The sequence below is a fragment of the Marmota flaviventris genome, chromosome 7 (assembly GCF_047511675.1).
Source record: "Marmota flaviventris isolate mMarFla1 chromosome 7, mMarFla1.hap1, whole genome shotgun sequence".
In the NCBI taxonomy this organism is placed as follows: domain Eukaryota; kingdom Metazoa; phylum Chordata; class Mammalia; order Rodentia; family Sciuridae; genus Marmota; species Marmota flaviventris.
In genome coordinates, this window is record NC_092504.1 from 70,121,011 (window position 1) to 70,145,632 (window position 24,622).

The 24,622-nt window shown below is 33.3% G+C and overlaps 1 protein-coding gene across 8 annotated transcripts in view; it reads left to right on the forward strand.

The window, feature by feature from the left end:
- Positions 1-24,622, forward strand: part of Ptpn13 (protein tyrosine phosphatase non-receptor type 13) — a 198,513-nt gene that overhangs the window by 126,849 nt on the left and 47,042 nt on the right. For 3 of the 8 annotated variants that reach the window (XM_071614406.1, XM_071614407.1, XM_071614411.1), the window contains 13 exons: positions 2,101-2,515; positions 2,659-2,753; positions 4,399-4,455; positions 11,705-11,794; positions 12,120-12,227; positions 12,398-12,529; positions 17,710-18,176; positions 19,155-19,301; positions 20,390-20,483; positions 20,980-21,065; positions 22,005-22,167; positions 23,766-23,980; positions 24,083-24,181. In XM_071614406.1, the coding sequence (XP_071470507.1) occupies positions 2,101-2,515; positions 2,659-2,753; positions 4,399-4,455; positions 11,705-11,794; positions 12,120-12,227; positions 12,398-12,529; positions 17,710-18,176; positions 19,155-19,301; positions 20,390-20,483; positions 20,980-21,065; positions 22,005-22,167; positions 23,766-23,980; positions 24,083-24,181 (2,168 nt within the window). The remainder of the gene's footprint in view (positions 1-2,100; positions 2,516-2,658; positions 2,754-4,398; positions 4,456-11,704; positions 11,795-12,119; positions 12,228-12,397; positions 12,530-17,709; positions 18,177-19,154; positions 19,302-20,389; positions 20,484-20,979; positions 21,066-22,004; positions 22,168-23,765; positions 23,981-24,082; positions 24,182-24,622) is intronic. The other 5 variants (XM_071614408.1, XM_071614409.1, XM_071614410.1 and 2 more) reach the window with 4 other exon arrangements.

The window sequence follows — 24,622 nt, forward strand, 5'->3', positions numbered from 1 at the left end:
TTACTATTACAAATAAGTAATTTGCATGAAAATAAATTTTAAAAGAATCACTTTCTGAGCACTTACTATTTGTAAGTGGTAAGTACTATGGAATAACAGAAGAAATGAAGTCTCTTTCCTCAAAAGAGTGTAAGTTGACAATATAGAGAAATACAAAATGATGTAAGAGACTGGACAAAGAAACAAAGTAGAAAGTATGCATTGCAGACTGAGTGTGGAACTAGCAAACTTTTGAGTTAAAATTTGCAACATTGGTATTAAGATACAGGTTCATTCTGTTGTCCTTCCCTATACTGATGATCCATGTTGGAGTTCTTTCCAGTTGGAAGGCAGTGGGACAGATGAGATAAGTAAGTAGTTGGTTTATGCTCCTATCCCATGAATATGTATACTGTCTTAAGCTCTATCCAAGAGTAGGTTATGAATGGCTTTGAATATCCATAATCCCTGGTATGTTAACAAAATCTAAACTGAACTGGTTGCCCTTATTATTACAAAAGTTTGGTCTATATTTTCCTTAAAAATGAAGAATTCTTTTGAATGTAAAGGCATTCCTGTAATTGAATCTGAATAAGGCTTCATTTTTCTTCTTTGATAAAGGCTGCTGTCAAAGTAAAAGACAATAGAAATAATGTTATCTGCTTTAACAAAATTCCACATTTTAAGTTAAAGATGATTACGGTAATTTTTAAACTAAAAGTCTTTTTCTAAGGTCTTATTTTAACCTAATGTCTACTTCTACTTTAGAAGAAAGAACATTGAATTTTCCTGGTGACAATGAGACATGTTTATTTAAATTTCATTTCAATGCATAGATATTAAAAATCTTCAATGTTTTCCAACCTTTTTTCTGAGATGAAATATTATGAATCTTCTTAGAAATTAGAAGATAGGTGAAACAGTTTAAAGATCGAAGTCACTAATCATTTGACATTTTTCTTTTTAAAAGAAATTTTTCCCAGCTGTTTTACATAGTGGTCAAGGTTATTCTAAATAGAGTGCAACACAGGGTTGCCACTTTCCAGAAGGAAACAGCCAGTGCCTTGTGGTGTGGTTTAATTCATGAACAACTAAATCGTAAAATTTTATGCTCCTAGTCCATTATTTACAGATGATGCAATGTTTTTGTTAACAGTCTTTAATGTTAAAATACTGCTATGATATTGATTCCTACTGAATAGAATAGCCAAGCACCTATTCTCTAGTATTTCTAAATTTAGAATGTAAAAGATGATTTGGGATGTGTCTTTAGCAGTGAAAGGAGCTTAAGCATTAAGAGATTCCCAGCTCACTGATCATGTTAATTTACAGATACCAAAAGAGAGAAGATTAGTACCATTTGATTCTCCTGTGGCTCTCGTACCTCAATTAAATCATGAGGTCAGCAAGGTGGAAAGGTGGGAATTGGCACAGTAGTGAAATAACAACAACAACAACAACAACAAAATTGTGCCTTAAAATCTTTTTTTTTTCTGGTAACAGCATCATTGATCTATAAAGTACAAAAATATATAATTGTAAAGTGTATGATTCAGTGGTTTTTACTACATTCACAGTGGCACACCCTCACCACAATCTGCCTTAAGCTTTTAAAAATACAATAAAGGAGAGCTTTTTCTCTGGGCACAACTTTCCTCTGTGCAGCTTCTTTTTCAGGCATGTCGGCCCATCCGGGTTTCATCTTTCCCTCTCCCCATCCTTGGTTTTCTGATACTTTAGCAGAAATTTATGCTACTAAAGTTGAAGACTTCTCTTTTAAATACCATTCTCATTTCTAAATGAGAGCTATAAGAAATTGGGGTCAGCATGAGCAAGTCTAAACTGCAAACATTTTTGGATCTAAGAATTATGAGATGAAGTGTAAAACATTGAATAGTCTATGGCTGAGCAATAACTAAAAGGATGGAGAGATGGTATGAAAACCATAATCTTCAAACTTCCTTTTAAAAACCGTTGATTGCTACATTGTGAGAACTATCTATCTATGCTGGCAATCAAAACGGTTAAAAACTGCATGCTATATTTTGCTTATTAAAATAACTCTTCTCACCAAGGTACTGCAATGTTTCCATCGTGTAAAGCAATCCTATTTCCTTGTAGAGAGAGCTTCGTTTAGGAGCCTGAATCTCCAAGCAGAGTCTGTTAGAGGATTTAATATGGGACGTGCAATCAGCACTGGCAGTCTGGCCAGCAGCACCCTGAACAAACTTGCCGTTCGACCTTTATCAGTTCAAGCTGAGATTCTGAAGAGGCTATCCTGCTCAGAGCTGTCGCTTTACCAGCCATTGCAGAACAATTCAAAAGAGAAGAGTGACAAAGCTTCATGGGAGGAAAAACCTAGAGGGATGAGTAAATCATACCATGATCTCAGTCAGGCTTCTCTCTATCCTCTTCGGAAAAATGTCATTGTTAACATGGAATCCCCACCTCAGACCATTGTGGAGTTAGTGGGAAAACCCTTTCACCAGATGGCAAGATCTGATACAGAATCTGTGGCAGGATTCACAAAACTTAAGTAAGAACATGATTAACTAACCCAAACTACATATTTATAAATTCTACATTTCATACATTTGTTTTTGTTTAGACATTTTATTATTTTCACCATATTTTTTTTACATTGACACTTCCCCTCCTACCTTCCTTTTCCCTCTTTAGTTCAAGGTCTGTTGCAAGTTTAAATAGAAGCCCTGAAAGGAGGAAACATGAATCAGACTCAGCCACTGAAGACCCTGGTCAAGCATATGTCATAGGTCAGCATGAACAAGCTTACCTTCTTTCTTCCATACCTCATGCTCATAGTGAAGTGAACAGGATCAGAAATTGTTTTGGGTTCCATATACTAATTGCCAAAACAGTGACTATATAGTTAAAATTTACCACATAAAATTTAAAATTGATTGAACACAAAATTGCTTCATGGCACTATTACTTAGCTTCCTCTTGGTCACATTAGTCATGACAGTCGTACCAAGAGAACCCAGTTTGTGCCTTGCTTTGGATTACCTTTCCTTGGCTTTTCATCACAAGCCTGTGTGAGTGGCATCTGATACTGCTGCATTTTTTTCAAAATGTTTATTTAGGCTGCTTTCAGCTTCGCATGAATGGAATTGTCTCTAAAAAAACTTAAATAATTTTTTTAAAGATTTTTTTAAAGATGGACACAATATCTTTATTTTATGTATTTTTATGTGGTTCTGAGGATTGAACCCAGTGCCTCACATGTGCAAGGCAAAAAACTTAAAATAATTTTATGAAACTTGCAATGGTTGTTGATAGGTGGAAATTCTTGTTGATTTTAAGTTTCTTCAAATTTCCCAGCTAGCTTTTAAGGACCTGTTAATTATTTAAATGTAGAAGTTATGTATTTTTGGGGATGCATGTGTGCACATATATACCACCAAATATATTCTCAAATATATTACATATTACCTTATAAGATACATAGTTCAGAATGCCATTGCCTCATGTGTTTTTGAAGGGGAATGCAGTGAAGTCAATCTTTCAGAGGAGTTGGTATTTAAGCACAGAGATCAGAACTACTATTCAAAAAATATGAAACAGCTGAACAGAAAGAAAGGAAACAAGGATACCCACTTCAATTATTTCACCAAAATACTAGTACTTAATTCTCCTTGGACCCAGTATTTAGCCCAAATGACCCAGAGTTAAATGTAGATTTTTTGTTTTTGTTTTTGTAATTAGAATAGAGCATATTAATGAAGTCAGAAAAACAAATTATGTTATAGTTGATGAATATTTGGGGGGAAGCAACCTTAATAATGTAGACATCCACAACTTTCAGAGATTATACTATCATTTTTAAGTTGAATCAGTTAAAAAAATTAAAGTAGGTGAAAGACAAGATTTAATTCTATAGGTAACTCTGTTGTTGAAAACAGTATAAAAAGAATCCTTTAGGAAAAAAATTTCAGAATATTTTCACATATAATGAGATTTCTGAGATTCTAAACTATTTTTATTAGGAAGGCTTCATCCTACATAAATTTTTCACATATATCAGGCAATTAGTAGTATTGTATAGAAAAATACAGATAAACTGAAACAATGTATAAAAGTAAAATTTATTTTCTGCATTTGTTTTTTATTTAAATCATTCTTATTGAATATTTAATTTTCTTTTAACGTGGACAAATGCTTTTAAAACTTAATTTCATCATTTCATATTTGACATCAAAATGTCACTGTCAGAAACAACACAGTTAACATGCTTAACTACTACTTAAAAATAGTAAGTATGCCCATTGTGGGAAGACATTTTTGTACTTAAAAATGTTGCCGCTTTAATGTTTTACTGATTTTTATGAATTTGTCACAAGAAATTACTTTAGTATCTGACCATTTTTAAAATGTCTAATAATTTAATTTATACCACAGGAATGAGTATGCATAGTTCTGGAAATTCTTCATCCCAAGTACCCTTAAAAGAAAATGGTAGGTTTACAAAATGTTTTTTCCCCTCATTTTCATCATATCCTTTCTCTTTTCTTATGCCCTATCTGATAGACTTTGATTTAACAATGGAGATTCTTTAGTTCTTTGCCAAGGATTTAGACCTCAAAATGGAGTTAAAGGACATTTTTGTATTTTTCACATCTTAGTTTTGTAATGGACCTTGGTTTCCGCTACTGTTGATGAAGTAGATGCATAACAAATTGGAGATAAGGACACTAAAGTAGTATTTCAAGTGGGAGATAATTTTGGATAGAAAGTTTTAACTGAGGCAGTTATTTTAAAAGGATGCTTGAACGAATCTTCAAAGGAGGATTTGCTCAGCCAGAACAGTGGAGATAAGCATTCCAGAGCAAGGGCACAGCATAATTAGAAAGACATAGAAACAGGATTAAAAATAATAGATTCTGGAAACAGCCAGGGTATCAGTAGGGAGGCATGTGATGGTTGGGGCAAAGCTTGAGAACTAAGTAGGAACCCATTTTCAGGATTATCCTAAACATTATGGGGAGAATTTAGAGACTTTTAATGTTGAGATTTATAGTTTAGAAGAATTTTAGAAACAAAGTTGTAGGAAGAAGAATAGAAATATGCAGTGCCTTGAGTTAGTGGAGTCAAAATTTTTAGAATTTTGAAAGTATTTTCATATGCATTATCTTTTTTGATCTTTCTAACAATTTTATGGGTAGAAAAAAAGTATTTTTATTACTCCCAATATATTACTTTTCTCCAAAAATGTTTCAGAGTCTTCCCCCCTCAGACTCTGAAAATGAAACTAAAAAGCCTGATGAGAAGTAAATATGCTAATCAAAATGATTGATACAGCTAAACTTGATGAAGATCTAATTTTTCTGATAGCAAAGGCAAAAAGGGAAGGCTTAAGAAAAATGTTGAATCATATGGAATTAGAGTTTTTGTAGGTCAAACTGTCAAACACCAAAGTACTACTTCCTAGTATCATCATTCCCTTAATAGAAATACACAGTCATTTTTCAAGGGAGTAAAATCTTTCTTGGAAGTAAAATTGTTTCCAAAATAAAAAAAAGACATACAATGTCTTAAATACTCAAAGAGGAATTGTTTTGTCAACTCTATTTTGGATTTATCAATCCTCAGAAAATCTAAGGGCATATAATTAAAGGAAAAAATTCCTAAACATATGTAAGTTACTAAGACCCTGGTCATATAGTTTTCTGATGATCAAACTTCTTACATAAATTGAATCTACATCACCTGCATACCTTAAATAGTTTTTCTTTTAACATGCCCATAATGGTAATAATTATTGACTAACATATTGAGTACTTGCTATGTCTAAGCCCTGTTTTAAGCATTTTACATTGTTTCTCATTTTATCTCCATAACAACCCTATGAGATGGGTGCAAATGTTATTTCCTCCTCACAAATGAGAAACCATAGCATAGAGAAGTTCAGTTGTGCAGGTCATGGAACTAGCATCTAGCAGAACCATGATCTCTGAACATAGGCAGTCTGTTTCCAGAACCCATGCTCTATCCCACATTTTAGACTGCCTCCCAACATAATAATGCCTAACTATCTATAGTTTTATATCTCCCTGCTAAACTTTGAAAGAAGCAGGACAGTAATATACTTAAGGATGAGAACTTGAAATATGTTTTAATTGAATATCTGATGGAAACTTTATACTAGATATCCAATAAGCATGGGCAGGTTTAAATAATTTCTCTGCTGGAACATTTAGAAGCTTCATCTTTCCACCTGGCCCATACAGAAGACACCTTCTTATAGGTAAACCCTAGACAGCTTGAAAACTAGTCCATGCTTTTCTCAGATTCTTTTTGAACCTGCTTAAGTGGGCTAAATTAGTGCTCTGTTGAGAGTCAAATTTTCACACACAGAGCATGGCAAACACATTTTTCCAGATAAGAAAACAAATGGTCATAAAATTAAATTAATTGCCCACAAGTTGAATATAGGACTTCTTATTCTCATTTCAGTGCTCTTCCTGCCAGCAGAAATTATTAGATGAGAATTATGAACAACACATCACCTAATACTGAATTATTTGTCAATTAAAATAAGAATGAATGCATTAAATTTAATCTTATCTTTTATGGCCTCTAGAAATTCTTGAAGAATGTGAAACATAAAAGAGAAATTATAAAGTCGTGAGTGTTCTAAATTTGCACTTTGAAACAGAGATATGTAAAAGATTTCAGACCCTTTTAGCTAAGTTTGTCATGTAGTTTCCGGAAGTGTCCAAACCACCAAATATATACTAGTATTTTATGAGGTTGCGCACACAGTAATCATAAAAAACACAAAATGCAAAAAAAAAAAAAAAGTCCTATAAAGTAAGTTATCCTGGGACACAGTAACATAGTACAAACACTGAAATAAACCTTTTCCAGTGTTAAAACTAATTATTGTCTTTATGAGCAATCTTAACTCCCAAGTAATAAAGTGTTGTACAAGTAGAAATAAGATTTTAAAATACACTTTTTTAGTCAGGTGTCAAAAACTATTGTAATTTCAGATGCTAGTGTTCCTCTCACTTAAGTTTAATTAAAATGCCTGCAATTTGAAAATTATAATTAAAATTGAACATTTAAAGTGCAAATAAAGGATGGAACAGATAGTAGAATTAACCAGGTGTAAAAGATGGTCAACTAAACTGAGAACTAAAAGGAACTTTAAAGGTTCTCCAGTCCAAGTCTTTTTATTCTATAGATCATTTAAATGAGTCCCAATGATGTTATGTGATCCCAATTGACTTAGTTGATAAGTGCTGACTCAGAAGTAAAACCCTGAAGTTTTGGTTATGATCCACTTTACCACCAGCATATATAGCATAGTAGTAGCATAACAATGAAAAAACTTCTCTTAGTTTTTAATACCAGTATGGTACTGCTGACCCATCATCCCCAGGAGATGAAATAGGTTTTTCCCCCCCCCTCAATGATGGATTTTTCCAGAGCCCTCTCTACTAAGTCCTCTTATCAGAGTTTCCTCTATTGACTCTTTCCTTAGTAGCATGGAACTTCCTAATGATATTGACTAGGATGTATATCAGTAACCAAGAAAATCAGGTTTTCTTGCTAAAATATTTTTAGATTGATTCAGTTTTTATAGTCATCTCCATTTTCACTTATTAAAATCCCATCCTACTTCCTTGAAGTCTTCTTCTATTCCATTTTAGTTTTGGCATTGCTTTACTAGACAATTTAATTTGCTCATAAACATACCTGTCAACAGCATTACTTGAACTATTCTAGATAAGGACTGCATACCTCTGTGACCTTCATGAGAGATGAGCAAGGCAGCACTAGAACAACAGTCCCTAAAGCAGAGAGGATATGCACACAGCTTCTGAATTACACACTATTCAATTCTTCTCAAGTTATTTCCCAGGTGAACTTTACTGGAAATGACACTTGCATGTATTACTTAAAGGACTAGAATTTTCAAGTTGAAGTTCCTTTTCACTTTAAAATACTTGTAAATTTTGGTGTGATGCATATTAATGGGAAAAGAAAGTTTGCAGACTACTATATAACCTCAGCTGCTGTGTCCCCCAATTTGAAAAATAAAATGAAAAGTGTTTTGACTAGGTACATGTTTATGACTGCACATGTGGTGTGACTCTACATCGTGTACCACCAGAGAAATGATAAGTTGTGCTCCATTTGTGTACAATGAATCAAAATGCATTCTGCTATCATGTATAACTAATTAGAACAAATAAAATAAATAATAAAAAAGAAAAGCGTTTTTAACATTGACTATATAAAAAGAATTGATAAATGGACACTCAGCATGTGTACAGTATTATTTAGTAACATGCAACTGTACCCTGACATCCTCTGCCTTCCACATTGATGTCACTCCATGTACTTCCAAGACTGAGTAGAGGAGAAAGAATGTCCTGGTTACAAAAGAGTGTGTTAGCAAAGTTTCCCTTTCTAATCAAATATTCATTCAACTCCCACCTACTCAAATCTTATCCTCCATATATTTCCCAATAACACTTTCAGCCTTCTTCAAATCTCAGCTTTTGTGGGTATCTTACTTATTGCAGTAAAACCATCTATATACTCAATTTCTTAAAATCCTACCCTACTTCCTTGATATTTACTCCTCTAACTCCTGCAGGAAGAAGCCTCTACTCTCTCCAAACTGCTATAGTACTTCTTAGGACCTCTCTGTAGGTCTAATGCATGCCTTTATAATGCAGCTACTTTATTGACAGTACTTAAGGCATTTTATTTAAAGGTAAAGTTAGATCTTTGCTTTTCTTAAATTTACTGTGCTAGCAGCTTTCATATAATTACCTCACTTTATTTCCAAAAAAAAAAGCTTAGTGATAGACTTTGACAAACACATTGCTCAGAAAACATTTGAAGTTAGACTAATTGAATGAATGGAGGCTGAAATCTCAGTAGTAGGTCCTTAAATATAGAGAGCTCTGTTGCTTCTAGTTAGGGAGGTGAGATAGCTATACAAATACGCACACACACTTAGGAGCCAGATGAGTAATATTAGCCAATCCTGTTGTCATATATATTGGAAATGAAAATGGCATTTTTATTCTTTGAATGAAAATATGCCTTGTAACAGATATTCCATAGGAACGTTCCAAGTATTATTCAAAGGCAGAAACACTGCATAGCACAAGCTGACTTTATCTTCACAATAGTGACAAAAGTTCACATTTAAAAACTGGCTGGGTTAAGTGCCTTTCTTTCTTTCTTTCCTTTTTTTTTTTTTTTTTTTTTCTTTTTTTCCTTTCTTGATTAGGATAAGGAACAGAGTAACTCAGGAGCCATCTTTCATTTTATTCTGTTTATACTCCTTGGAATTTGTTTTTCTGGAAACTACATGCACTCAGACTTATCCAGTACCATAGTGTAAAGAATTTCATTTTAGTTTCTAGCTGTCCAATTCCTGGACAGCAAGTGCTTAAATCTGAAATTTGAGGGGGAAATGGAAAGTCAAAACAATCATTATCAGTTTATCACTTTACAAAGCAATTTGATTATGTCTTTGTCTCTTACCACTTCACCAAGTGGTCACTTAAACATTCGCTTGTTTTAATTCTTAATATGGCCTTACTCCTTGTTTATTTTATTTTATGAGTTTTGTTTTGTATTATTTTATATTTGTTCTAGCTGAAAACTAAAAGTAGTTGCCTATTTTAGGACAAAGGAATCTTGAATATTTAGATAATGTATTTAAACTAGGCCTTAAGTAATGGATGGGCTTTTTTTGCTTAGGACTCCCTAATACATAAAGCTCTTCAAACCATTGTCCAGAAATTTTTTTTTTTGTAATTCCATTAACAAAATCATTACAAATACTAATTAATATTACTCTTATTGATTGTAACTAAGTTTTAGCCAAAAAGGAACAACAGAATAGTACATATACTATAGAGAGCTAAGAAACTTTTACAAAAATGGTGCTTAAGATACAAGGGTGTTGGGAACACACGTCTGTAATCCTAGCTATTTAGGAGGCTGAGGCAGGAGGATCACAATTTTGAGGCCAGGCTGGCCAGTTTAGTGAGACCCTGTTTCAAAATGGCTGGGGGTGTGGCTCAGTAGAAGGACACTTGCCTAGCATATAGGAGATCCTGGGTAGAACCCCCCAGTACTGCAAAAAAGAGAGATAATTATCTCAAGAGAGGAAATGGTTGTTGTTTTCTCAAACTAAAGGAGTTTGCTTCTAGAATATGAAGTATCACATTTACATTACTTAGTTATCAATATGTATTGTGTAGCAAAATTACTAGTTGTTTTATAACAAAGTTTTAAGTCCATGGATTATCTTATGTTGGAACATTGATAAATAAGATCTATGGGTTATAGTGATTTGTTATAAGAATGCAATGAAGATTTAAGGAAATTCTGGTTTATGAGTTTAGAGTTTGAATTTGAAGACTCAGTTTACAGAACTACCATTCTGAATGTGTTGAACTCACCACCACTACCACCTTCATCACAGACCAGTTCACTCTGTCAAGTTGTAATTGATGTTGAGAACTGTGTGTGCTCAAATGCTTTAATTGCTAAGTAGATGAGTTAGCTTGATTAAAATGGCAATGAATTTTCATATTTATTGGTTTCATTAAGAAGGTTATTTGTGAATGATTAGCCTACTTTTAAAAAAGTATATGGAAATTAGAGTAAATTCTTGTTTTGATGCTGACATTCATTTAAATAATTGATTTAACTAGCGTTTACTAAATACTGACTTCAGGCATCTGGGGGGGCAGTGATACCAGCTATAATGTTGAAGAAGTCACAAACAGTTATTCCTCATCTGCAAAATGGTAGTTGAAAATCTTTTGAGACTAAATGTGCCAGACAAATCATATAGTGGGATTTAAAAAAAAAAAAAAAAGATTCAGTTTCTTCCTTAGTGCTGTTTTGCTCAAGAACTTACTAATAGTATTTTATTAATTATGAAAAAATGTCAACCATTAATTAGAAGGAAATGTTGTGTGTGTTTGTGTGTGTGTGTGTGTGTGTGTGTGTTGTGGTTTTGGTACTGGGGATTGAAACCAGGGCCTTGCATATTAGGCAAATAGCAAGTGCTGAACCACCGAGCTATACCCCAGGCCCTGAGGTTTCTGTTTTGAGACAGGTCTTTCTGTAAGTTGCCGAGGCTGGCCTTGAATTTTTAACCCGCCTCAGTTTCCCAAGTTGCTTGGATTAGAGGTCTGCATATGCTATCTTACCCAACTAGAGGGAGGTTTTTGTATATTAAGTGTTACTAAACTCAGAGAATCAACTGTGATGTAACAAAAAGAGGTAGAAAACTGAAGTTGAAGGCTCAGCTCTTTTCTGTGCTTTCTTATTAAACTTATTCAAATCATTTATCCTCTTGATATTTATTTACTCATTTGTAAATGAACTGTTCCATTTCAAAAGAAATAGTTTATGAGGGAAAAATGTTGTGTAATTATTTTTAAACTATAAATCACTATAAAAATATGATAGGGCTAGGGGTGGGGCTCAGTGGTAGAATGCTTGTTTAGCAAGAACAAGGCCCTAGGTTCCATATCAGGGAGCAAGGCGGGTGGGGATACGTATATTTGATAGCAATTCCAGTAACCTTAAAATATATTTTTAAAGGGACTGAACAATGTACTAAGTCTTCATTAGCACTTAAATTGGAACAAACTGACAATTTTAATTTCTGAGCATGTTATGTTTATATTCTCTTAAAATTATAAATCCCCTATAGATGTGCTACACAAAAGATGGAGCATTGTATCTTCACCAGAAAGGGAGATCACGTTGGTGAACTTGAAAAAAGATGCAAAGTATGGCTTAGGTAAGTCACTATGAGATTCTTGAAGGACCATGAGAATTCAGAGAAGTCTAAAGTATAGCATTGGCATGGAGGCACCTGCCCAGTTATGATTAAGATACTGGCTGTTTACCCACCATCCCCCACCCCTCCCACCAAATTACCAATTACCTAGACAAAGGGCCTGCAAGATACTTCCACCAAGTTTAACAGAGGTTCTATAATATACATGTTACCTGTTAATCATTTGATCTCAGTCTTCACATTTCTGCATTTCAAGGAGGCTAATTATTAGTCATTGGGAACACCAGTATAATGAAGATCTTTTTAGAAATGTGTTGTTTTACAGGATTTCAAATTATTGGTGGGGAGAAGATGGGAAGACTGGATCTAGGTGTGTTTATCAGTTCAATTACTCCTGGAGGACCAGCTGACTTGGATGGATGCTTAAAGCCAGGTACTTCACATTTTGATAATTTCTTAAGTACTTTATTAAAACAGGCATGAATTTGCAGAGGGCAAAAGTGGAACTTAGGCAAAATGAAAATACTGGAGAGGAGATGACATTTCTAAGATTTGAAGAATTTTTCTTTGTTCTTGAAAATACTGGGTTGTCTCTTTTTATAGGAGACCGTTTGATATCTGTGAATAGTGTGAGTCTGGAGGGGGTCAGCCACCATGCTGCTGTTGAAATTTTGCAAAATGCACCAGAAGATGTGACACTTGTTATTTCTCAGCCAAAAGAAAAAATACCCAAAGGTAATGTGAATGTCTCTTAGTTGGGTGTTCTGTTTTGCTTTTCACAAGCACTTCAATACTTTGGCCCAATAAATTGGATTTAAACTGCTTATTTCCTTTCTTGCATTAATTGTTTTAGTTTTATGCATCAGTGTAACTTTTTCATTCATCAGTTCTAAGATATTTTGTTTAATTCCCCTTTAGTAATATATGCACAAAAATCAATGTCACTTAAATAAATCCTGATTATTTTGTATGTTCCATCTCTTCTTAGGTCCAATGAGAAAAAGAACTCTTTAACATTGTGTAATTAATATGGCTATATAATAGTTATATTATATAATTATATAATATTATATATTATATAATATTAGAATATAATTGTTATAATAGTTATCTATGTGCTACTTATTAGCTGTGTAAATTAAATCTCTGCCCTGCCTTGTCTACCTTGCACAGAGTTGTTAAGAGGATCAGGTAGTAGGAGGACATTGCTTGTGGAAGAAGCGCACATAGCCCGTGTGGAGCAGGACGGTGCAGTAGACAATAAAGAAGCTACAGAGTCCAGGGTCAGATTCTGTCTCCACCACTTAAAATTGTGGAGACAATTTTAATTTAGCAAATCCCTTTAACCATGCTCAGAGATCAAATGATACCATATTTTATAGATTATCAAAATCAGCTGACATAATGCATGTAAAGAATCTGTACATTCCTGCTACACATTAAGCACTTAAATGTGTTTCAGCTGTCACTATTAATAGTATTTTCAAATATAGTGAAATGTATATAGTGCTGGTATTTTCATCCCCAAATATATTAAAGAATTAACTAAAAATAAGCTGAAAAACAAATTTAGATAATGAATTTCAGGCATACCTTCTGATGCTTATGACAACATAAAAGGTGGAAGACATAAATATTTCATAATTGTATGATAAAATTTTTTAAATTTTATGTATATTAGTCATTTGACTCTTATTCATTAAATATTACATGTTACATGTATAGAACATATACCTATATAAACAACATGTTAAGTAATTGTTTACTGTGAGCAAACACAAAAGAAGGATGGGAGATAGAAGACATCACTCCTCCCATAAGACCCTTGGAACACTAACTAAAACTGTCATCTTAGGCAAAGGAGGACAGTTATAGCTAGAAATACAGCATACTGGGCTGGGGTTGTAGCTTAGTGGTTGAGTGCTTGCCTTACTGGGTTCGATCCTCAGCACCACAGTAAAACAAATAAATAAAACAAAGATATTGTGTCCACCTACAACTAAAAATAATAATAATAATAAAAAGAACTATAGCATACTTCTGAGTTTCAACCAGTCAAGACCAAAACTCTTTTTTTTTTAAAGCTGAACATTGGGTTTCATTATTTACCATAACTTAGCAACAGAAACATGAATTCAGAATTAATTTATTTTCACCTGGATCCCCATCAAAGGGATTCCATTGTAGTTTTAAGTAGATTTTTTTAATTAATTCATTTGTTCAAATATTTGTTGTATGTAACATAAAAGACACAAAACCTCTGCCCTTGTGGAAATGACACTTTATCAGGAGAGACAAGTATTGAACAGCTGACTAGACATAAATTGGAGGAGGGAAACTACACTTGTATTTATGATAGGACAACAATTGCAGCACTTTACATATAATAATTGCTACTCAGTGACTGTCTTAAGTAAATTAATGGATTGATAAATGTGAGGATAACAAAATATTGCTCTTCTTATCTCAGGACTATCATGAACGTCAAAAGAGATTGTCCTGGAAAAGGATCATGCCAGGGAGTGTTTTAACATTCTTTTATTGTTGTTTATTGCCTCATGTCCTGTTTGCAAATAGGCAGTGAAATATCAGGATAGATTAATTACACTTTTCTAAAGAGTTACAGCACATAGTTATGAGTTTTGATCCTATGTGTGTTTTTGTTTCTCTTCCAAATTTTCTATTGATGCAATTTAACAATATAATTTAGCCAGTATCATTTCCTAGTACTTTCTCTTTTCCTTCTCCTCCTCCTTCCCCCTGTCCCTTTCCTCTGTTCTACTAATATCCCTTTGATTTTAATGAGATTCCCCACCACCACTTTTTTTTTTCCTTTTTCCTCCCTTGCTTCCACATATGAGATGAAACATACAACCCTGGACCTCTGAGTTTGGCTTATTTTGCTTAACATAATGGTCTCAAGTACCATCATTTTCCTGCAAATGATATAATTTCATTTTTCTTTATGGCTGACTAAAATTCCATTGTGTGTATATACTGTATTTTCTTTATCCCTTGATCCATTGTTGGACACCTAGGCTGGTTCCTTAGTTCAGCTGTTGTGAATTGGGCTGCTCTAAACATGGGTATTCATGTATCACTGCAGTAAGATGCCTTTAATTCTTCAGGATGAATACCGAGAAGTGATATAGCAGTGTCATATGGTGGCTCCATGCCTAGTCTTTTGAGGAACTTCCACACTGATTTCCATAGTGATTGTACTAATTTACAACCTAATAGTGTAAAAATGTCCCTTTTTCTCCATATCCTCTCCAGCATTTATTATTGTTTTTATTCTTGATGGCTGCCATTCGGACTGGTATGAGATGGGATCTCAGGGTAGTTTTGATTTGCATTTTCCATGTATTTATTACTTATTTATACTTGCTAATGATGTTGAACACTTTTTCTTAAATATCTTTGTTGGCCATCTGTATTTCTTCTTTTGTGACTATTCTTATTCATTGGGTTTTGTTTTGTGTTTAAGGTTTTTTTTTTTTTTTTGAGTTCTTTATATATTCTGGATATTAATCCTCTATCAGAAGAGTAGCTAACAAAGATTTTCTCTCTGTAGGTTCCCTCTTCACATTCTTAATTGTTTCCTTTGCTGTGCAGAAGCTTTTTAATTTGATGCCATCCCATTTCTTAACTCTTGCCGTTATTTCCTGAGCTTTCAGTGTCCTATTGAGAATAGACAAAAATTTTTTAATCCACTTGTCCATGTTTAAGACCATCTATTTTGATTTTGTATATGAAATTGTTTCTTTAAAATGCTATTTTTTCGTGATATTTTGTTATTCTATAATATGACTTGAAGTGAGGCAAGAGTCAAATGACCTAGAAAATTATCAGTGTGTACACCAGACTATCCCTGTTAATAACTGGTCAGCAAAGAGGAAGGTATTGATTAATCCAGTTTGTGCTGCTCTAACAGAACATCCAAGACTGGGTAAGTTATAAAGAACAGAGGCATTTCTTTCTGTTCTGGAGACTGAGAAATCAAGATCAAGGGATTGCATCTACTTAGAAACTTTTTGTTTAGTTACCTAGTGCTGAAAGGCAGAAAGGCAGTGTAGCGCATGGGGAAGGAGATTGAAATCACTGCATTGAGCCTTTTTAAAATTAGCATTATTTCATTCATGAGGGTGGAGATTCATGACCTCAACACCTCCCGTTAGGATATACCTCCCAATACTGTTGTATTTGGGGTTAAGTTTCCAACACATTAACTTTGGGGGACACATTCAATCAAAGCAATTTTTAATTTTTCTTCTGTTTTAACTTCTTTTAAGTAATAGGATACATATAGCTTATTTTTTTAAATGTATTTTCAGTTTTAGATGGACACGATATCTTTATTTTATTTATTTTTATGTAGTGCTGAGGATTGAACCCAGTGTCCCACTCATACTAGGAAAGTGCTCTACCACTGAGCCACAACCCCAGCCCCAGGGTACATGTAGCTTATTAAATGAATCTAATTTATACTAAACCCATGAAATAAGAACTAAAAACCCTCTCAACCCATTTCCTAAGAAAACTATCTGGTGTGTATGTATGTATCTTGTATATTTGACTTATATGTGTATGTGAGATATATGTATGTATAAATAAAACAACACACATGCTTTTTTTTAACTAAAAATACAATTTTTTTTGTATTCTCATATTGTTCTTTAGCTTGATCCTGCAATATATTCTCGACATCCATGAACATGTTCAGGCTAACAATAATTCTGTTACAAATGCTGCTCCAACAAATAGACTTTTATAACATTGGAAATATATACATTTTTGAAGTTTAGATACCTGGAACTAAATTTAAAAGTATATACATTGAAGTTTTGACATGCTACCAAATGCCCTCCAAAAGTTTCACAATCTATAGCCTATCCTGATAGATATGACAGTCATCTTTATAACTCCAGTGGTACTAGAAATATCAGACATTTCTTTCCATTTTTGTCATTGAAGTAGGTAGAAAACCATATAGCCCCTGAGCAATAAGGAATTTTTTTTCATGTATTTGTTACTTATTTATACTTACTTCAAATTTCTAGTCCATGTCTTACACCCCTGTTCCAAAGAAGTTTTATTGGATTGTAGCTATTGTTTGTACATCGGGATATTAAATCTACCTATATTTCATTGTTGCAAATAGTTACTCTACAGTTGCACATTATTTTAATTTTTCCTTGGTGTCACTTGCCATATAAATTTTTTATAAATTCACATTTTTCATTCTTTTCCTCGTGTCTCCTATTATGTCTTACTTCAGAAAACTTTTATAAGTGTCTTTTGATAAGAGCTATGTATAAGAAATTTAGAGTTGCCTTCCTTGATAGTTTTTTTGTATATAAAGTATATAAATAAAATATATACAAATAAAATATAAATATTCAAATATATACAAATAAAATATAAATGTAAGTATACAAATAAAATATAAACAAGTATACAAATAAGTATTGAATAAACAAGGACCATGATGGGTGCAGAAATAGCTCAGTAGTAGATTGCTTGCTTAATATGTATATGAAAAAGAAAAATAGACAAAGAATGTTAGAGACTCAAAGAAATTGTCAATCATCTCTGAAATCAGAAAATTCTTCACAGAGGAGACGGATATGAATTGGGTCTTAGAGTATAGAAATGGGATGAGAAGTTAATGCAAAAAAGGTATGGATTATTAATAGAGATTGTTATAAGAAAAACCAAAGGAGGGAATGAAGGGAAGAAAAAGAATGTACTGTTTTCTGGGTCCCTTCAGTGATTCCCAGGCCTAGTGTTTTGCATGTGTTATCTTTGTATAATTCTCCTAACAATCTTCAGGCAGCTTGTGTATGTGTATAAGCACAGGCTTGACTTGCAGATCACTAACTTGTTATTTTTGTTCTTGAACCTTGACTTTTTAGTGCCTTCTACTCCTGTGCATTTTGCCAATGGAATGAAAAACTACATGAAGAAACCTTCCTACATGCAAGACAGTGCTGTAGATTCTTCTTCCGAGGACCACCACTGGCCACTTGGTACCCTGAGGCACATCATAGAAACTTCCTTTGGATTGTCTGGGGGCCTTCGAGAAGGAAGCCTTAGTTCTCAAGATTCCAGGACTGAGAGTTCCAGCTTGTCTCAGAGCCAGGTCAATGGCTTTTTTGCCAGCCAATTAGGTGACCGCATCTGGCAGGGATCACAACATGTCAGCCCTACTCCATCTGTAATAACCAAAGCCATTGCGAAAAAAAGGACTTCCTCTGACAGTAACCAAAGCAAAGCTAAAAAGCCAGGCATTTCTGATGTGACAGATTACTCTGACCGTGGAGATTCAGACATGGATGAGGCTACTTATTCCAGCAGTCAGGATCATCAAACAACCAAAAAGGCATATTTTAATTTTAATTTTTTGTTTTTATTTTATTTAGCAAAACAAAAGCAAATATATTACAGAGAAATAGAATCTAGTAAAAGGTGCATAAATAGTTCTGGAAAGGAAGAACAATTTATACCTTCTGCTACTAACTGCTACTGCATATGATGCTAACTTTCAGAAAAATTAGAAGCTTTGAATACTAACTGACTAAACTTAAAGTTTGATTCTTTTTTACAAGTTGTTTGTCTCTTGCATATTTAACATTTATATTAATAAGAAAACTTTAATACCTCCCAAATTGTTTCTGAATAGTTCATATAATGGGCAGTTGAATTTTTAGTTACAATCTTTTTCTGAAGTTCTAAATGTATGATAATAATAACAATGAAATAGCTCATTCCTAGAAGGGAATGCTAACATTCATAAGCAGTTTTAGAGAACAACATTATGCTTTATATTCACTGAAAAAAATCAGTACTTCTCACAAGAGGGTTATGCCTTATCCTTATATGCCTTATATGTATAGCTTAGCTATTGTTCCTGTGTTTATATTGAAGTTATACATGTAAGGAAAGTGAACATGAAGCCCACTTATCTTAGAGGCAAATATATTACAGAGATCAAAAAAGAAAACCTACTGCTTGGTGTACATTGATTTTTTTAAAAAGTGGAAATATTTTATAAACTTGGGAATATAAAAAGTATTAAATAAGGATTATATAGAAGCTAAGTTCTAACTGGGTTCTAAGTTTCCCTCTGTTTGACCTGAGGCAAGCACTTTAAACTCTGGGCATCAGTTTCCTCAATATGAATGCATGGAATTGATAATCTCTTAAAATACATCCCACCATTATGTATTTACATACACTCTATTTCTTAATATTTTGCTTTTGAAAATTTTTTCCAGGAAATACATATTTGTCTTCCAGTAGTAATTCATTTTGACTCTAACAAGAAATCCTTTTTTGTTGTCTGTTTTTCTTTATTAAGGAATCTTCCTCCTCAATGAATACATCCAACAAAATGAATTTTAAAACTTTTTCTTCATCACCTCCTAAACCTGGAGATATCTTTGAGGTTGAACTGGCTAAAAATGATAACAGCTTGGGAATAAGTGTCACGGTACTGTTTGACAAGGTTTTCAAATATTTTCTCTTCTTCATTTCCAACAGCCTATTGTATGCCAAATAATTAGTTGAGTTATTTTACTTCAAGTGGAATGTTTGGCAAATATTTCCAAAATTTATAAGTTGACTATCTTAAAACTTTTTAAAAATTTGCTATTTTTTTCTGTATTTTTAAAATAATTAAACAAATACTCCCCACCTCCTCCCCTGATTTCATGCTTGCTTAATCTGAAGACATGCCAAATTTAAAATTAATACATATGCTTTGTATACAGTTGACAGTTTCTTCATGAGCATGGAATAAAATAATGAGATGATACATCTTTAACTGTATCATGAATAATTAAAGATTATGGATACCTACATAAAAATATACAAAATAGAACTATCTTAGAATATATAGGAAAATCACTTTAAATATTCAGAAACAGCACTATAAATACATTGTGATCAAAAAAGAAAACCTATTTTCTAGCACATTTTAAAAGGTGGAAAAAATAAATAAAATACCACATAGAAAAATATATGTAACATTTTCCCTCTTGTTCTTAATTTCTTTAAAGCTTTATTATCTTTTTAAAGTAAAGGGAGATAAAAACTGAATATTTATAGGAGACAGAAAACTGATTCGCTAGATCTCACCTATACCATTAAAAAAAAAAACTAACAAATCCTTTTAAAATAAAAATGAAAATAAACTTTTTGCCCTTGACTCATGGAATTTGCCTTCAGATTTGAATATGCAATCTTAAGTATGTTTTATCCCATGTACTGTTTCTTCTGATAATTAGTTTCTCACTCTAATTTTGCGTAGACGGATTTTGCTTTCTGCTTTGCTCATAATGCTCATAAGAACAGTTTCTCACATAGTCAAGATCTAGGTTACTTGCTAAATTGAACAGAGTTCAATTGTAAAGAAAGTACTTCAGTATTTGGAAAACTTAGCTAACAATATTCTTGGATTTTGAAATAATTGCACGTGCTGAAGTAATCCTACTGCTTTGTCTGGTGAACTGAATCCTTTTCTAGGGCTCAGATTTGAAAAGGAGTGCAAAATATTTCATATTACCAAATGTTATTTTGTCTTTTTGTATTTAGGGAGGTGTGAATACCAATGTCAGGCATGGTGGGATTTATGTGAAAGCTGTTATTCCCAAGGGAGCAGCAGAGTCTGATGGTAGAATTCACAAAGGTATGTTTGTATATAAGTCGGAATTACATAGATGAGCATCACAACAAATAGATAAGAAATCCCAAAGTTGATGTAGATCTTTCAATTCATAATATGAAATAAAAACATACTCAATTACAAAACTACAACATTAGGAAATTCTTTGATGCCACTTCAGTAACTCTTATTCTAGCTTATTCCTTAGTGTCAGAAAATATCTAAGTAGTGCTTTAGTTCATATTTCATACCTGCTACTTACAAGCACATTGCCAGAGAATGGAAAAGGGATTGTAAAAACACTGACATTCACATTTCCAAGAACTCACTATGGCCTTCCCCCCAGTCTTTCTACTTTTGTAGTTCTGCTTATCTTTTCTTATAATTTAAATTGATTGTAAAGATATTATTCTAAAATATAACTCCTCAAATTACTAAGAAATACATCCACTAGGTGTTAATTAACATATAGAACCTTTATTTTGTGATTTTTTCCCCCAATTAATTGCCTAATTAATAGGTGATCGTGTGCTAGCTGTCAATGGAATGAGTCTGGAAGGAGCTACCCATAAGCAAGCTGTGGAAACACTGAGAAATACAGGACAGGTAATGAATAGTGTACCAAGCTGGTATGATCCCTTCGAAGAGTATCATAATGTATGAATAACCTCAATCTAAATTTGTTAGTTAAGAAACAGCCTGATTTGTGGAACCATTCTGGGTTTGGGGGGGATTTCTTTCTTTTTTCTTCCTCTGTCTTCCAAAATGAGAAACAAGTATTAAGAAGTTTCATACTGAGAAAACTGGCTTTCTATGTTACATTTTTAGTGCTAATATTAACCAAAGAGGCCTGACAGGAGAAGGGATGGAAATTGCATTTTTAAAATGTTTTATAAACATTTTCTAATCTCTAGTGATAATCACTCCTAGTCATTCTTCAGCTCAGAAGCTAAATTTATTTTGTTCAAATTCGTTTTGAGGCAGGTAGTTTACCAAAGTATTTATAATGGTTATATAATAGAATGGTGGTACTTTTTTTTTAACCACACCCAGACTTTCTATAGCCTATTTATGCTATTATCAGAGAATTTGAACATGTTTTATAATAGGTTTTTTTAATCATTTATTCTTTTGGGTGGGGCGGATGTCCAGGATTGAACTCAGGGGCACTCAACCACTGAGCCACATCCCTAGGCCTATTTTGTATTTTATTTAGAGACAGGATCTTACTGAGTTGCTTAGCACCTCACTTTGGCTAAGGCTAGCTTTGAACTTGCAGTCCTCCGGCCTCAGCCTCCTGAGCCATTGGGTTTACAGGTGTGTGCCACTGCTCCTGGCTAATCATTTATCTTTTTACATAAAAAGTAATAAAAACTTGATTTTTAAACATTCAATCCTTTTGTCCCTCTATTTTTCCCCCTTCTGTATTTTGGTGGACAAAGTAGTGGCTTTAAATGATTTTATACTACAACTATACAAAGTCCTGAAAGTTTATCTATTTTTTATCATTCTTCTTAACTAAGGCGTTCTGTTCCATTTGTCCAGGTGGTTCATCTATTGTTAGAAAAGGGACAGTCATCAGCATCCAAAGAACATGTCCCTGTAACCCCTCAGTGCACTCTTCCATATCAGGATGCCCAAGGTCAAACTCCAGAAAAAACAGCAAAGAAAACAACTCATATCAAAGACTACAGCTTTGTCACTGAAGGTCAGGCCTTGGGAAACCATCACGTCCCTGTGAAATTATTCCTATCTTATTTAAAACATGAATGCTCTATGATGGATTTTAATTCATGTCCTAGTCTCTTTATTCTGGTCAAGTATAAATAATAATCTGATGCTGCACCATGATAAATTTAAAAAAAAAAAAAAAACAGAAACATTTGTAGTTCATTGAGTCTGAAAGTCTTTGAATAATGAAGTTATGCCTGATTGTAGTCATTTAATTATGTCTTAAGTTGTTGTAAAATTTAAAATGAAATTTGGTAAAGAAAAAAATAAGTATAAATAATTGCTGAGAATGGCTTCAAACCCATGTGAAACCTTGGCCCTTAGATTTTCTTATTTCTATTAAATTTTATGGACTTATGATAGTAACCTTGGCAAGAAATCTACCTAGAAGTTACCAAATACTGGTTTTTCTTACAAAATTTTCCAAACCATGTGCATATCTCTAATTGGTAGTAAAATTTTAAAATGAAAAAAGATGTAGTAGTGAGTTCCTCATAAGGCTAATTATACTGGCGTACCCTTTATTCTGAGATTCCAAATATCTGCCTTTTAGAGGACTTCACTACTCTTTGCTATATAAATGATGGTGATGATATACAGTCATTGTTTGGTCTTTTATTTTAAATCTCTATTTGATTACATGAAAGTTAGCAAAAAATAGCCCAGCTTTTATTATTTTTCCTGATTATAAAAATAAAATTAACATACATACTTTATCACACTGCTCTTTTCTATCATTCTTTAAATGTTATGGTTTTTCTTTTTCTTCTCTCTCTCTCTTCTGGTTTTGATTCTTTTCATTTATTTTGCTAGTAAGAATTTTACTGGAATGTCATTGCAATTTATCTGGATTAAAGTAGACTTCACAAAATAATGTAATGTCAACTTACTTTTCCATATCCTTGGCTAGCATTTATTTCATATTCCTCCCATATCTTCCATTAGACACCTGAATATCACTTGTAATTCTCTTTGCCTGGATATCCCCCACTTTTAAAAAATTTTCTATTATCATGCTGTATTTTATTTTATGCTATTGGGGATTGAACCCAGAGGTGCTCTACCACAGAAATACATCCCCAGCCCTTCTTTATTTTTTATTTTGTGACAAGGACTTGCTGAATTGCCCAAGCTGGCCTCTACTTGTGTTCCTCCTGCCTCAGCCTCAGGAATATCTGGGATTACAGCCTTATGCTATCACTCCCAGCTCTTACACTGTCTTTTAAAACATGAGATTGAAACATAGTTTTATTTTCAGAACGCTGCTTTCAAAACTTGGTTATGTTAAAACAAGGTTACCATCATAAGTCCATAAAATTCGATAGAAATAAGAAAACAGCTTAGTTCGTGTAGTTAGTTCATTAAGTTTTCTTAATGATAGTGTGAAATAGGATTTGAGCTTCGTATAAGGATGCATTGAGTGCTTAGAAAGCTGTAAATATCATTGGAAAAAATGGGCTTTTAAAATGTCTCCTAAAGTCTGTATGTTTGTGTGTTCATATGTATACACAGCTTAAAGATATTTGTTTGTTTATTTGTTTGTTTTGTGTGTGTGTGTGTGTCTTTTTTCTCCAGAAAATACATTTGAGGTAAAACTATTTAAAAATAGCTCAGGCCTGGGATTTAGTTTTTCTCGAGAAGATAATCTTATACCCGAGCAAATGAATGCCAGCATAGTAAGGGTTAAAAAGCTCTTCCCTGGACAGCCAGCAGCAGAAAGTGGAAAGATTGATGTGGGAGATGTTATCTTAAAAGTGAATGGAGCCTCTTTGAAAGGACTGTCTCAGCAGGTGAGCCCCCAACATGTGGAATGTGGCATTTGTAATGACAAGATGGATGGTTTTATAATGCTGCTTTAACTGTATCTTTGTTTGTCATTCACGTATCCTCAGGAAGTCATATCTGCTCTCAGGGGCACAGCTCCAGAAGTGTCCTTGCTTCTCTGTAGACCTCCGCCTGGTGTGCTACCAGAAATTGATACAGCTCTTTTAGTAAGTTCTCTGAAAAGTACTTATGTTTTTGTAGACTACTAAATTAGCAGTTTGCCAATGCCGCTGTAGTAGTTTCTTCATGGATTGTTCCACTGGGTTTCATACTTGCTACTTTTTGGCTATGAGTACTATCTTGTGTATATCACTCAACTTCTTTGAGTATGTTCTGTTTTTCTAATATAGAGTAATTAATTCACTTTTTCTCCTCTCTCTTTATATTGTAAAAGTCTAGAATACTAGGATTTCAGAAATTTGTTTTCTAAGCATAAATAGAAAAGACATAAAACCTTACCAAAACCTTGTCCCTTCTTCACCAAACCAACAAGCAGCAGTCATTCTAATTCTCAGTTAGTTTGGATAAAAATGGGAATAAACATTTTTAGCTTTTTTTAACACTAGAAATCAGAGAAAGAGATATGATAGTTTTACTTTCTTACATCA